This window comes from Xyrauchen texanus, chromosome 30 (assembly GCF_025860055.1).
Source record: "Xyrauchen texanus isolate HMW12.3.18 chromosome 30, RBS_HiC_50CHRs, whole genome shotgun sequence".
Taxonomy (NCBI): Eukaryota; Metazoa; Chordata; class Actinopteri; order Cypriniformes; family Catostomidae; genus Xyrauchen; species Xyrauchen texanus.
Genome location: NC_068305.1, coordinates 23,953,665 through 23,968,747, shown reverse-complemented (window position 1 = coordinate 23,968,747; position 15,083 = coordinate 23,953,665). Strand labels below are relative to the sequence as shown.

The window sequence follows — 15,083 nt, the reverse complement described above, 5'->3', positions numbered from 1 at the left end:
GCTCCGGCAGGCACATGCAACTGAAGAGGGACTGGTGACCTTTCACAACTTTAGAGAGCTTTAACAGAAACCATGTAGCACAGGGGCCTGGGAGAAAACAGACCATGAATCATGACCAAAAATCCTATGAAGGGAAAAACAAAACACTGACCTAAACACTCGCTTGCACTAAACAGGTGTAGTTTATGATTAGATGAAAATATAAAATACATTAAAGTTGTGTATCCATGGATTTTGTTTATTAGCTTTTTGTCTTATTTTTTTTACAAAACATTGCCATTCTGAAAATGTAATTACTATTACTTTTAGTTGTCACTGTATTATGATGGATTTGAAGAGCCTGGAAAAGAAGAATCCGTTATATGATTTGGGATACGGTTTCATACCACTGCTGAATTGTGAGGACAAATGCTCTCGTGCATCTTTGCATAGAAAACAGACTGAAGTGTATTACATCCTACACACATACATACGCTTTTTCACCAAACGTTGCAGTATTGCTACAGTTTATTATTTGAAACGACAGACATATTCCATCGCCGAAGTACAATGTAGATAACATTTTGTAGATATGCTCACAATTTTAAAAGGTGATCTTTTTTTCTTTTAAATATAACCTACAATTTCAAAAACGTACAAATAGCCACTTCCTGAAACAAACAAATCAGTTTCATTTAGTTTTTTAGATTTCACAGATCTTCCACAAAAATCATCAAAAATAGATCAGAGCATTAAATGCCTTGATCTCATTAAACAACAAAAAAGGTGTTGTAATACCAAAAACACTGAGCACTATTGCCAACTCTGTTTCTTTCAGATGTATTTTTTCTTTATATGCAGAGGAAGAAAGCATTTAAATCCTTTTTTCAAACATCTGAACTGAAAAGTTTGAATGACTATTGATAAATAAATTTAGAAGCTTCTAGTGCTACAACAACTTGAAACCTACTGGACACCAGCCATAATTGCACTGATTCCTTTCTGTGAACATCCCACAGGGACACTTTTGTAACAATGAAAGGGTAGTAGTTTTCTAAATGATTCACCATTTGGCAGGGTGAGTATTTTAGGGGAATAAAAAGCTTTTTGAGAGATGTTCTCTTTGCTGCAAACCTTAGATTACGGTGTAGTTTATTCATCCTTCATTGTGCATGTTTTAGGCAAGACAGTGGCATGTTAATTGTACATCTTTGTGCTGACTACTTTTGTCCAAATATTGCCATTATAAATACAATTTGGGATTGTTTTTTTTTTTTTTTTTTAAACAAGACATTAACAAACCCAATAAATCGGCTAGCAAGCCACTCAGTCCAACACAACAGAGGCTAGGAAAACATGCTTACAGTATAAACTTTTGAAATATTGAATTCAAAGTGCAGCACACCTCTCACTCTGTGTTCTAAAGAGGCATGGGGTCCAAGTTATGTACCAGATTTGTACCAGAATTGTAATACTAACAAAAGATCTAAATGGGTTTCAAAGGGTTGTAGAGACACAACAGGTCCTTTCATTGGCTTTTAGCACAGTGGCAATCAAAAAGCAGAAGCACTACTGGAATTAATTCAGCAACATTGTCTTTTCCCCCCACATAGTGAGCACTGATTTGCACAAATGTCAGTTCACCTGGCAAAACCCTGAGGTGCACGTTTAAGATATCGTAGAAGCTCATCTAGTCCCAACCCCACCCCCTTTTTTTTTTTTCCAAGCTTGAAAGCCACAGTTTAAAGACTAGAAAGGGCTGGAGAGGGCAACAAGTGTCCAGAAAGCTCTTTTAGGATTTGAAGACCACAGTGGCTGTTTTGGGAAGAGGAGATGCTAGAAGGCCTCATGTCCTTTTCCTTTAATCTTAGTCCGTTTGGTCACCTCGATTCTGATTCCTGCTCCCTCATTGTTCCTCTGGCTCTGCACCAGGCTGCTCAGGCTGGGCTGGAGGTCTAGGGGGTGCTAGAGGGGCTCTGGGTACTGCTTGGTGCTGTCTCTGTCGATAAGCGATTACTGTGCCCAAGAGCAGAGCAATAACAGTCATGAGGTAAAGATCCCACTCTGGACCCAGCAACTGGTCAAGATCCACCTGAGATAAAAGCTCCTTCAGCTAAACAAAAATATGAATGTTATTGGTTGGTCCTCAACTCTTTTTCATTGGCTTTATACAGGCAAACAATACAAAACAATTAATATGTTAAGTGCAGTCCAGACAAGTCAAACAAATCCAATTTAGGGTGGGGGGCATTCTGATTGACAGACATGACTTACATTGAGATCCTGCAGGTACTGTAGTGCATAGATGAGGCCCAGCTTGCAAAGGGCCAGGAATACAGGCACCTGGGCATCAGGACTAGCCTCTGCAGCCATGTCATAGAAACGCTTAGCCAGATGAATATCCTATGGATATCAAACAATAAATGCACCATTCAATCCATGCACGCCTGCATATGTATGTAAATATGTGTGCAGATCTTACCTGTTTTATACCAAGGCCTTTCTCGTGCATATAGCCCAGGTTGAACATGGCCTGTGCACTATGCTGTTGCTCCGATGCCAGTCGATAATGAATGACGGCAGTCTCATAATCCACATCAGTGCCATAGCCATAGAAATAATAGTCACCGAGCTTGATTCTGGCCACTGTGTAGCCTGTGCACAAACAAAGATTCAAAACAGATTTTATGATTGATTTCCAACATGTTTAAATGCCACATTAATATCAAACATATGCAGAGAGAAATAAACATACGTATATATATATATATATATATATATGCTGCACTTCAACATTGTCATTCTCAACATAAGGTCATCACAGCAAGCACTTCTACATTTTGCTAGTGTGATTGTATGGAGTGAAGAGAACAGTCTAACCTTGGGTGGCTGCTCTGGTCCAGTGGAGCAAAGCACGTGGATATGTTTCATTCTCATTGAAGATCTGTGACCCCTCTGCAAAACATATAAAAAGAGTGAAGTGTATCTTAAAAATAATGCATCTTCATTTAGTTTAAATTTACCAGGGGACAGCAAACATTGAAGAGTACATTGTTATAAGTGGTCTCTTTAGGCTTCCCGAGCAGACTGTTTTACCTCTTAGGAAAGACTCATTCATTCCAAAAAGCAAATTACAGGGCAAAAGCTGGTTGATGAAAAAACTAAGTTCAAGGTACGCCCTTAGATCGCCCATGTACATAACACACAAAATTGCCAAGTTCTTCTTGATCTGGCAAGCTCTAATTTGATTAGCTGATGCAACTTCCAGTAATAAGGCCATTTTATCATTTTTATCAAGTGGTGTTTAGCTTTTGGGATGATGCAGCAGAATTTAAGGAAATTAATTTCTGTGTGACAACCCTTATTCCTTTGTGAAAACAGAGCAACCAGGCCAATATGTTGGCCAATGGTTGCTTAGGAGACCTGGCTGGAGTCACTCGCACGCCCTGGATTCGAACTCGCGACTCCAGGGGTGGTAGTCAGCATCAATACTAGCTGAGCTACCAGGTCTCCCACATTATTAGCTATTCTAACTGTGCTTATTTCCATTACAGCAGTTGGTAAAAGTAGCAGAAGGTGGTAAAACACAAGTTTTATTACATCTTGCTGTTAACATATCTTTAATCACCTAGGCATTCCTACAGCTTGAACTACTGTGGTTGAAAACCCACCTTACAATACAAAGAGCATTTAAGGTTGAAATAATTGATAGCTTTGCCAAAATGTCCCAGGTTAGTGGTATCAGATCACTGAATGGTGGTCAAGAGTTTTGTTTGAGGCACATGGTACCTAAAATTACATTAGACATCAAACTCTAAACATCTCTTGTCTGTGCAATGGTCTGTACTTATTACTTTTGGAAGAGCAAAAAATTCTGAACACAGACAATACATATTTTTCAAGTCACCATTAAAATGTACTTTTTTTCTCCAGTCTATTGTATTATTGTAATATGATATATTTGAGATAAACCTGGTCATAAACGGCAGAAATAAAACAAACTTGCTCACTTTACATGTCAGTCAGACATTCTTCTCCTGTACAAGCAGGCAATTCTTGGCCACAAGCTGCAATGATGACCAAACTTGATGCAGTTTAGTGAAGGTCTGATTACTAGACTATAATTTATGTGCAGGAGTTGAGGGGTCTGGCGCCCTCTGGTTGTAGGGGCAGAGCATTGACTTACTCTGATCAAGGATGAAGGCCACATTGCTCTGGGCAACCTCATAACCCTGTTCAGCCAGCAGTAGGTACTGCAGTAGAGCAGAGTCCATGTCACCCTCCTTAAAGCTACCATACGCAGCCATGAGTCTCTCAGACCAGCGACCCCTCTCACATACGTTCTTGAAGAGCTGCCCTCACAAATACACATACATTATCTCCACGATCACAAAAGCTTTTTGAAAGATGGATGCATATGTGATGAAAATACACCTTACCTCTACTGCAGTGTGGCAGGAGCGCATGACTCCAGTCCCTGTGGCGTGCATCTGGGCCAGATTATAAAAGGCAAGAATGTGGCCGGCTTGAGATGCCAGGTTAAAGAATTTAAGAGCCTGCTTATAATCACGCTTGACCCCAATGCCATCTATAAGATAAAAAAAAAAAAAAAAAAAGTTATGAACATACTTTTCACACTCTTCAAACACCCACATGCAGAAGTGACTAAGACACTTCTAAGTTATTAATGTTTGTCAAGAGCATGTCAAAGCAGAATGCAGGTGGGAGTATGTCATGGTAACAATCACCTAGGCAACCAAACCAAAAGGAGTCTGCTGTGATTTAAGATAAAAATAAGATATAGAAATTGGAGCGGAGGAAACGTGAGCTAGAAAGACAGATGGCAGAGAAAAAAAAAACCAAAAAGACAACAAGAATGACTGAGACAAAATCAGAAATATATTTAGATAGGTTTAGATATATTTTGAATTCTCATGCCTTTTTGTGTGACCTTTTCAGACATTCAAGATAACTGGATATCATTGTAATTTTATTTTAAAGAGATTGCTTACAGATTTTCTCCCAAAATACCCTCAAACATTAGTACATAATCTCACTCGCTCCATCATACACACTTACTGTAGTACATTGTTCCCAGCTGTAGTTGTCCATCCACCCAGCCTTGCTCTGCAGCTTTCTGAAAATACTTCAGGGCCATGTCAAAGCTCTGCCAGAACAATTAACTTTTTTTAATCTTACAAGATGATGTACCATGATCTTAAGGAGCTCAGTTGAGTCTGTTCTCCAACAAACCTACCACAGGGACACCCCTTCCGTACAGGTAAGCCATACCAAGACCACTCTGGCCAACCGGGTTACCCTACAAGTTGCAAACAGAAAGTGTTAGTGTAGAACATTTGAAAATGATCACTGGTGCTCAATAATGATGGGAACAAATATTCTCACCATGTCTGCAGCCTTTTTGAAATAATGGAGGGCCGTTTCATTGTTTTGAGGCACATATTCACTGCCTTCAGAGTACATCTGAGACGAGAATGAGAGACCAATAGATGGAGTTTGTGAATGTGTGCAAAGGAATGATGGAAAAAAAAAAGACAAGAGTGAGACAATATACTGTAGTTACGGTCCAAGAAATGGAAATACAAAAACATTTCTCCACTAGGGCTGTCAATTTAATGTGTTAAAATAATTAATGCCCCGACCTGCAAATAAGTTCCATAATAAGGAACGTTCCAACCAAGCAATTCAAGCTTGATGTACCATCTTGATGCAGCAGGGGGCAGTCAGTGCTCCAGCTGTACAGGCAATGTACCTTGTCAAACCAACCAGCAGGCAGCTCAGCCTTCAGAGGCACTTTTACACAATTACAGCTGGACTGAGCTGGGATGGGGATATTGAGATGCAATTTAACTTAGCCCATCATCCTAAAAAGACAGCATTTAGGACTAGAGGTGCTGAAAAATAGTTAAGTTCGACATAACCAGAGTAAGATGCTCCAAAAGCATATGTATAATGCATGAGCACATAAAGACCAACAATTAAAAATAGCACAGATCAATGATATGGAAATAAAACTAAAAAATATATATATATATTTTTACTTTTAAAAAAAAAGACACTTTTTGTATTGTCTAAATTCTTTGTCTGTTGCCACAATATGTTTATGATATAACGTATTTGAGTTTTATTTATTATTTTACTTGAATATAACTATTATTTACCTTTATTTGGGGGCCTTTCGCCGTAAATATTGATATGCGAATAATTGCGATTAATCGCCACATCATGCAATTAATTCTATTAAGAATTTTAAATTGATTGACAGCCCTAGCCTTCACATATGAATATGACTATACCTTTCCAAGGAAGGCCATTGCATGTGTATTCCCAGCATTTGCGGCTTGGTTAAAATACTCATATGCTCGCTGAAAAAGGATGACAAAGAAAGTAACTTTAAAATGATTTGTTTGATGAAATGCTCTCAAGAGAACTTACATGGCAGAGCATCAGAAATATGCCTGAATGAAAAATTACCTGATGATTTTGTTCTACTCCTCTACCTCCATGTAAGTGTAACTGGCCTAGACCAACCTGGGGGGTGAATCAAAGATCACATGAGAATTTGATAATCAAATACATTAAGCACAGGTATATGAAAAGATCATGAGTTCTAAAATAAACAACAAAACAAAACCACGGCAGTGACTTAAACAATAATCAATGCCAGTTTCTCTTTGCTGGTCATGCAGCAGGGTTAAACTTACTTTAATAAAAACTGCCTGAACTAGTCAACATGGTTTTACTATACCTGGGCCTGCACATCTCCTTTCTCAGCCAAAAACTGGTAGTACTGGATTAAATCCTCCTCTAGCATTCCACTGCTAGAACCAGGATTTTCCACCTCATCTAAGAGCCGGATCCGCTGTACTGCGCTGCCCCCTGTCAGGGAAACATCGCTGGCCACTGACAAAGAACAAAATAAAGAGCTTTCTTAAAGGGATAGTTTACCCAAAAATTAAAAATCTCTCATTTACTTAACCTCATGCCACCCCCGATGTGTATCGGGGGTGGCATGAGGTCCATATAATGGACCTCATATAATGGTGGCATGTGGGTCCATATAATGCAAGTGAATGGGTGACAACATTTTGATACTCCAAAAAGCATGTTGTGATTTTTGGAGTTTCAAAATGTTGACACACATTAACTTGCATTGTATGGGCCAAAAGAGCAGAGAAACTCTCCTAAAAATCTTCATTTGTGTTCAACAGATGAAAGAACATCATACGGGTGTGTAAATTAGAGAATTTTCATTTTTGGGTGAACTATCCCTTTAAGTTCCTTTTTTTAATTTTCAGGCCAGATCTGATCTGAACTTTTCAAGTGACTCATTTGTCAACAGTATAAACAGACTTAAATCATCTCGTGCATATTTACAAAATGTATTTAATAATGTGCATTACCCCACGTGTACGAATAACAAGAGCAAAAGCATCATGCTTGCTGGGCAGTCCAAATTACATACTGCACAGCTAATTTGTTATATTCTCCGAAAGGGAAAATTTTGTTTGATTTTAAGTTCTGTACTAAATTTACTAAAACTAAATAAAAGTTGTGGGTACTGAGTGATGATAAAAGTTATCTGCTGTGGATGAGCTATATATATATATATATATATATATATATGTATTTATTTATTAGGACCTTAAACATCATATGATAGTGGTCTATTAGGATTTTCTTTTATTTATTTTTTATGTAATGTTTACACTGCTAAGAAAAAGAAATAATCTGATCTCGGTCACATGTGGGATTTGAATCACTAAACATTTCCTAAAACAAACTAGGAAAAATAACATATACACTAACACTATAGGAAGCAAAAATAGATCACCAAGGGACCAAGATAGCATCTTTTAAATGATGCCACAATGAAATTAGACACAAGGAAGTGAGGATTACATTATCTGTGAAAGCACATTAATGTGACATGTTGTACCATTATTGGCCACCAGTCTGTAGTGAGTGAGAGCAGATTCACAGCTCTGAGGAACCCCAACACCTCCCCAATATCTGTAGCCCTGAAAGTGATGTATGGTAGAGTCATCATCAGACAAGTTATAGCAGTGATAACCAGCAACATATGTACAGCATAGAAACAGGCCAAACATGAGAGAGAAAACAAGCTACTCGGGTTTCAATTTATTGAGTAAACGCAAAGGTCATGGATAAAATATGGTGCTGGGTCTGGCGTTTCAGCTTTACTTCACTAAACCAAGCCAAAATGTAATTGAGAATTTCAGTAGATCAGCAGGCTTGCCTAAACTAGCTTGATATAAACAAAGTCAACTAAGACTTGACTAAGCTAGGCAACTATAAAGTCTAGTTTCTGGTTGAAACCAGATCATACCTTTAAAATATCACTTATTCAATAAAGAAAAATAAAAGAGAATCCTTCTTACCAGAATCATATGTGCAACTAGGTTTCCACCCAAAGAACCAAAGGTGTAGTAAACCAATGCCTGAAATCATTTAAAAGTGAGTGTCTCCAATAAGCATTTACAAAATGTTCATATTTAAAATAAAGCATGTTGTAATTTATAGATACAAGTCATTAAGGAAATAAAATACCTTTGCTTGACTAGAGTTCACCCCTAATCCTGCCGCATATAGGAAACCAAGGGCCTGAGTGAATGCAAATTGAAAGGGTCCTCATTTATGTGAAAATAAAAATTGATAAAGCAGGAATGCATTATTTCCAGTATAAATAATGTAATGACTACTTTAAATGGCATAAAAGGCTTACCATAAGTCATATCACAAAAACATCAGCATTAAACCATCAGGATGGTATTTAGTCAGTATAAAGTTACAAATACCGTCTGGGCTTTAGGAGAGCCCTCCAGTGCCAGTTTCTCAAAGATCTCTTTAGCCTGGGGAACATTCTGGGGTAAATAGTCTCCAAACAGCATGGCATATGCCACCTTCTCCATGGCCTTGGTATGACCCATCTCTGCAACTTTTAGAAGTTTGTCATACAACCTGTAATAGAGAACAAAAACTTAAGAATTAAAATACATCAGAAACATAAGGAAGTTTATGTTGTGGAAGTTTCTGACATGTTACTTGAAGCACAAGTAAATCATACAAATGAAAATTATAAATATAATTATAATTCAATAAAATTATTCTTGGTTTGCTTTAACATATTTGACATTGAGACTACCAAGTGCCAAAACAGAACCAAAATTGTTTATTGTACAAAAATAACAATAATGTCCTTAAAGAGGTCATGACATGCCTTTTTTATTATTTGAATATGTTCCTTGAGGTTCAATTATAATATTAATAAATTTTTCAGCACAAGATTGGTGAAAATTTCTTTTGAAAAACATGACAGTAAAACACCAGACTCTCCCATCAACACTCACGACAAAGGGCATCACAGGAACCACGCTCTTCTGGTTCAATTCTTACATCACAGTTAGGTCTTTCAAGGTGTCTTGGAGAGGAACGGTGTCCAAGTCTCACCAACTAGCTACCAGGGAGCCTCAGGGTTCAGTGCTTGGGCCGCTTCTCTGCTCCATATACACATTACATCACTAGGATAAGTCATTCAGGCACAAAGGACTGTCCAATCGTGCAGATTTGCCTTGTACAACATTAGGAAGATCAGGCCCTTCCTATCGGGGCATGCTACACAACTCCTCATCCAAGCTCTTGTTCTATCCAGGCTGGACTATTGTAATGTTCCTCTGGCAGGCCTTCTAGCATGTACTGTCAAACCTCTGCAATTGATCCAGAGTGCAGCAGCGACAGTGGTCTTCAATGAGACCAAGAGTTCGCACTTCATGACTCTCTTTATCAAACTGCACTGGCTGCCAATGGTTGTTTGCGTTAAGTTCAAGGCATTGATGCTTGCTTACAGAACAACCACTAACTCCGCAACAAACTATTTAAACTCACTACTTCAGACATACGTGCCCTCCAGAACCCGCATTCTGCGGGTGAATGGCACAAAATTACTGTCCCGGACCTTTACCTTGACTGTTCCCCACTGGTGGAATGACCTGCCTAATTCCACCAGAGGAGCTCTATCTTTAGCCTCTTTGAAAAAAACAGCTGAAGACACACATTTTTTGTGAACACCTATCCCCTTCATTCTAACACACTACATTTATGTTCTTTAAAAAAAAAAAGCTATGTATACTGCTCTAAGCTATGTGAGACCTGTATTGCAACCCTTATTATACCGTTGACACTTTTGTTTGATAAAATCACTTCTATTGTTCTCCTCATTTGTATGTTGCGTTGGATAAAAACATCTGCTAAACGATTAAATGTAAACGCAGGGCTCCATACTAAAAAAAAATTACTTACGAGACATTGGCTCATAAACTGAAACATTGAGTCAAATGGCTGTTTTTAGTTGCCAAATCACAGAATTGCTCAAATTAGACTGCTGATCAGAAACAAGACAGAAAGCCAAAGAAAAGGAAGACAGCTGATAACACATTAATCGGAGGCTTAATAAACAGTATATAGAGTTGGGAAGATAAGTTTGCATTCCCTTTTGTCTCAAATGTTCACAACACTTTCATAATCTATACTATAAGAGATAAGATTGTTTTTTTTATTTAGTACTGCTCTTTAGAATCTACATTACAGATATTTACGTATAGTATGCATATAATAGTGTTGTCTTCTTGAGCATCAATTAATGTTTGCACCTTGTGTAATAGTTGTGTATATATAGTCTTTCTTTATCGTTACCGGATGGCCCAGACACAGAGACTACAAGAGTCCAAATTGAATGAAATCCCAGATCCAATAATTACCAGAAAATAATTATAAAGAAGCCCGAAATAAACATGGGACTTTTATTTTGAAATGTCTGCACTCCCAGTTGTGAGCTCACTGATGGCTGATTCACTGAGGAAGTCAATCAGATTCAAACTGCTAACCTGAACTCCTGAGTTCAAACACTCAGTTCTTTTCGGATGAAAAAGACACGGTTCAAAAGAGTTTATTCATGACTCTTTCGTGCTGGCTTTGTTGTTGCGTGTGGTGCAGCGAGCTCATCATCACAACAGAACGGGTGTTGACAGTGGCAAGAGACACACTGGTGCATGCTCTAAGATTAACTCAATAACTCACAATAGAAGATATCTGATGAAACCCACAACCTGACTGTCAAAGGCGACTAGATTTTAAATTATTGTCGCAATCAATTATTTTTGGTCGCAGTGTGGAGCCCTCAAATGTAAAATGTAAATTACAATTTTCCACCCTCATTCTGACCCTCTTTCAGAAATACTCTGTTTTTGTGCTGCTTCTCCTTTAAGACTTGACAGTAAACTCAAAAATAAAATGTTTGGCTCTCTGCTCTTGACTGACCTGCTCGCTCATTGCCATCTCACTGCTACTGGTCGGTGCTACGGAAGTGAAAAGGTAAAGTAGGCATTGATGTATTGTTGTGGAGGTGGTCAGTTGCAAATGTCTACCACAGTGTGTCTTAATGTGGAGGAAATAGAGAACGAGTCATTTTGGCAGCATGGTTTGAACAAATGCTCTTTTTGTAGTGAGGAGAAAAGTTGAGTTCTAAAACTTACACTGCTTTTATAGCAAAACAACCTTTATGTCAAAAGATTAAGAAAAACTTTATTCCTCATGTCATGACTTCTATAAAATCTACAATAAATTTGTATAATAATATAATGAACTACATATGCCTAACACTACACAAACTTGTGAACCTGACATAAGCTGAATTAGAAAACCGCTAATTTTGAAAATGCAATAACAACAGCTTAGGTGACTTTCCAGCCTATATACAGAACAAAAGCTGGGCCAATTATTGTGTTGTTAAATTAATAAAGAGTATGTTGATTCGTTTGAGAACAAAACAGAACACAAAACTATCCAAGCCAAAAGAAACAAAAAAATAAGACAGCACAACTCACTCTTTCCTCTGGCTCTTTCGGTTGGTGCCGTTGAGCATCCGGATTGTGGCTTGGTACTGCTCTTCTGTCTCTTCCACTAACCTCCTCTGCTCCGCCTGCTCCTCTGCTGTGAGGACAGGTAAAAACACTCACTTATTTGATACAACAACTGCAAATGCTGCAATCATACCTGGTATCAAGGAAGGCATTAACAGCATTGATAAATGCCATGTCTTTTACATCCAAGCTTTTTGCATTGAAGAACTGCACAATATTCAGGAGCATAACATGCTCTTTGCTTATGGTAGAGGACAAAAATCTACTTATTTCTTGACATGACAAGAGTAGTGGAACATAAAAACAACATGCTACTACCATGCCAACAACACCTTTAATTCTAATCAAAGTAGTAATCACATTTGTAGTAAACTGTAGTGTCTCAATAAGAACCGTGATAGAATGATTAGCACATCAGTGTGCACTACCAATTAGTGCTGCACAACATATTGCATTTATCAGAACATCTCAAATTCACTTATATTGATTTGCATATTGCAAAAGGTTGCAATAATAATTAAAAAGTAATATTTATGGTGATGCAGATTGCCAAGAATAGACTGGGAGCGCAATTGTCACTTGGAGTAGGTGCATGCAGTGTGAAAATTCAAAGCACAAGATATTTTCCATTAATTTTCTCCATGTCATTTCAACATAACGAGATCGGACAATTACATGAGAGTTGACATTTCAGTAAGTTGTACTGTATTTTTTCAACATGCCCTCTGATGTTCATTCATGTATTTTCATGCTAGAAGTCATAGTGTGTGTGTTGCACCACACACCCTACGAGTGAGTAGCTACTAAGATCTGTCACACATAGCACATAAGAGCATTAAATCAATATTTATTATTACATTCATCATTTGAATGCTGAGACTAAAATATGTTTTTCCCAAAAAGTACTTCTGACTAAAATGATGGGAGTGCATCACATTTGTGGATGTGCAGCTAATGGTAAACCCGTATACTGTATATTATATGCAGTCTATAATATTTGGAACAAAAGACAAACAATGATTGTGATCTCTGTATCTGTGATACATTTTTTTCCTCCCAATAAATTTCAGTAAATTTGGGTGGTGAGGGTTCCAACATTCCACGCACTCCAATGGCGACATTATAGAATTATCACACTGCATTCTGAATATTGCATTATTCTACTACTTATTCCCCAAGGCATTTTTTCCACCATATCGTGCAACCCTACTACCAATAATAGCTCACTCACTTTCACAGAAGCCCCATCTCTTATCGGTGTTGTAGTCGTAGGTTGTTGCACACCACAGCCTCCCATCTCCTCTGCCATCAGTGGTGCATTCAGAGTATTCTTCCCCTTGGAATAGAAAAGGAAAGACACAGGGCTCCCCAGAGGCTGTTCCACCGATCACCAACGGAACTATGCCAAACAATAAACACCAATGGGAAATTGACACATCAACCAGACACTTTCACAGGAAACGAACTACACAAGAGAATGCATGAGTGAACAGGTTTCTTTTCTCAACAGACAACTCAAGCAGCGAGGCAGTTCAAAAGAAGCAAGGATCTTGTACAATTACATTAACAATCATGAACTTACAGGGACATATGAGACTAAATATATTCAACTTTGCTTTGCAGCTGATATGATGCTCTCATAATCAGAGTAAGGAGGACACAATGCTAAAACTCAGACTAATCTAATGACAGAGACCTGAATGCTGCTTTATCTTATTCAGGATGCATCTGCCATCCTTCAAGATGCTGAAACTACGATTCAGCCCTTCTAGGTCAACTTACCTTCCTTCAGTTGCTCCTCTTTTGGAGGTGGCTGAGTTGGAAGGTCTTCCTTTTCAATGCCTTCAACCTCACTCTCAACACGAGTGTCTTTTGTACTCCTGTCAGCCTGGGCATGTTTAGGGACATAGGCATGTCCTACCACAATACTGGAGCTATCATTGTCATCAGTGTTCTGATTAGGACAAGACAACAGACAGAAAACTTAAAATGATGAATCGGAAATTATCATTGTTTACACATTTGTGCCACTAAATCCCATGATTTAATGACTATTTGTGGGTATTGCACGGTCTTGTTTTAAAATATAAACCCTTTTCAGTTTACTGTTGAGGACACATGGGATCTAATAACTGTTTTGCAGCGGTTATTGAGTGGCTTAAAACTGAAAGCTACAAGATACAACAACAGTTTAACATCAAACACCACTGCATAGGCTTACATTATATGGCTCTGATAATGTGTCTTCATTTTATAATTCTGTATTACCTGAGAACGACTGCCCTCCACAGCACCTTCATCATCTGGAGGTATATCTGCAATTAAAGTGATGAATGGTAATCTTACAGCTTCAAAATACATTCTTGCATACACTTCCAACACAATATGTTTTCTAATAGATATATATTTTTTAAACAGTTAAAGTGCTTTCATTTTAATAAAGTCCTTAATAAATATTTAAATGTCTTAATTTAAGATTATATAATTAACAAAGCATTGTATGTTTCAAGAAGAGTCTCTTTGACTCACCAGCTGTAACAACTACAACTAGAATAAGGATCAGGCAAGATTTCTTAATGGGATTCATACCGTCAGAGTGTGTAAAACGCAGTGAACGACCGACAATCTGATTTGAACGATTAAATCAGCACACCAGCTATCTGTTGAACTAACTAGCCATCTAGCTTCACAGATCTGTCAGTGTACGGCACAACCCACTAGCTATCAAACTTAACCCGCGAGCCAATCAACCAGAGACTTCTCCGAAGATACAAAACGGGTTATGATTAAATAATCCATACGCCCTCTAACTCAGACATTAACCCTGAAGTCCACTAACAAAGCATTGCAGCTAGTACCCCAATTACTAACTCACTGACACGCTATCTACACAGCTAGCAATGCTAAACAAACACCACAAAGAGCACTTCTCTAAGCTTAGTACAGTGGTAGTCGAAGACCGTGAATTTACTCAAAGCCAACTTCTGTTATAATGTTTCTAAGGCAACTCCAATGTCTCTAAAATCCAGTAATTTAAGATAGTAATAGTTTAGCCGTGCTACGGTTTCTCGTGTTTCACCATATTTCTGATCACAGACTAACCCCCCGCTTCCTAATCATCTCCGGATCCACCAATCAAGATAA

At 38.1% G+C, this 15,083-nt stretch overlaps 1 protein-coding gene across 2 annotated transcripts; it reads right to left on the bottom strand.

Annotated features, from left to right (window-relative positions):
* Positions 1–232: 232 nt before the first annotated feature.
* sel1l (SEL1L adaptor subunit of ERAD E3 ubiquitin ligase) lies at positions 233–15,047 on the bottom strand. 2 transcript variants are annotated; one of them, XM_052098644.1, is made up of 21 exons: positions 14,469–15,047; positions 14,208–14,254; positions 13,722–13,893; positions 13,171–13,338; positions 11,904–12,009; positions 8,820–8,982; positions 8,572–8,625; positions 8,403–8,462; positions 7,940–8,021; positions 6,749–6,903; positions 6,475–6,531; positions 6,297–6,365; positions 5,386–5,463; positions 5,237–5,299; positions 5,059–5,146; positions 4,419–4,567; positions 4,166–4,331; positions 2,860–2,934; positions 2,462–2,634; positions 2,254–2,382; positions 233–2,092 (listed from the first exon to the last, which is right to left on the bottom strand). In XM_052098644.1, exons 1-21 carry the CDS (start codon positions 14,524–14,526, stop codon positions 1,886–1,888), a joined length of 2,319 nt encoding a protein of 772 aa, XP_051954604.1. In that variant the 5' UTR covers positions 14,527–15,047; the 3' UTR covers positions 233–1,885. The 2 variants fall into 2 exon arrangements, with proteins under 2 accessions (XP_051954604.1, XP_051954606.1); XM_052098646.1 differs by having other exon boundaries at positions 11,904–12,006.
* Between the last annotated feature and the right edge of the window lie 36 nt (positions 15,048–15,083).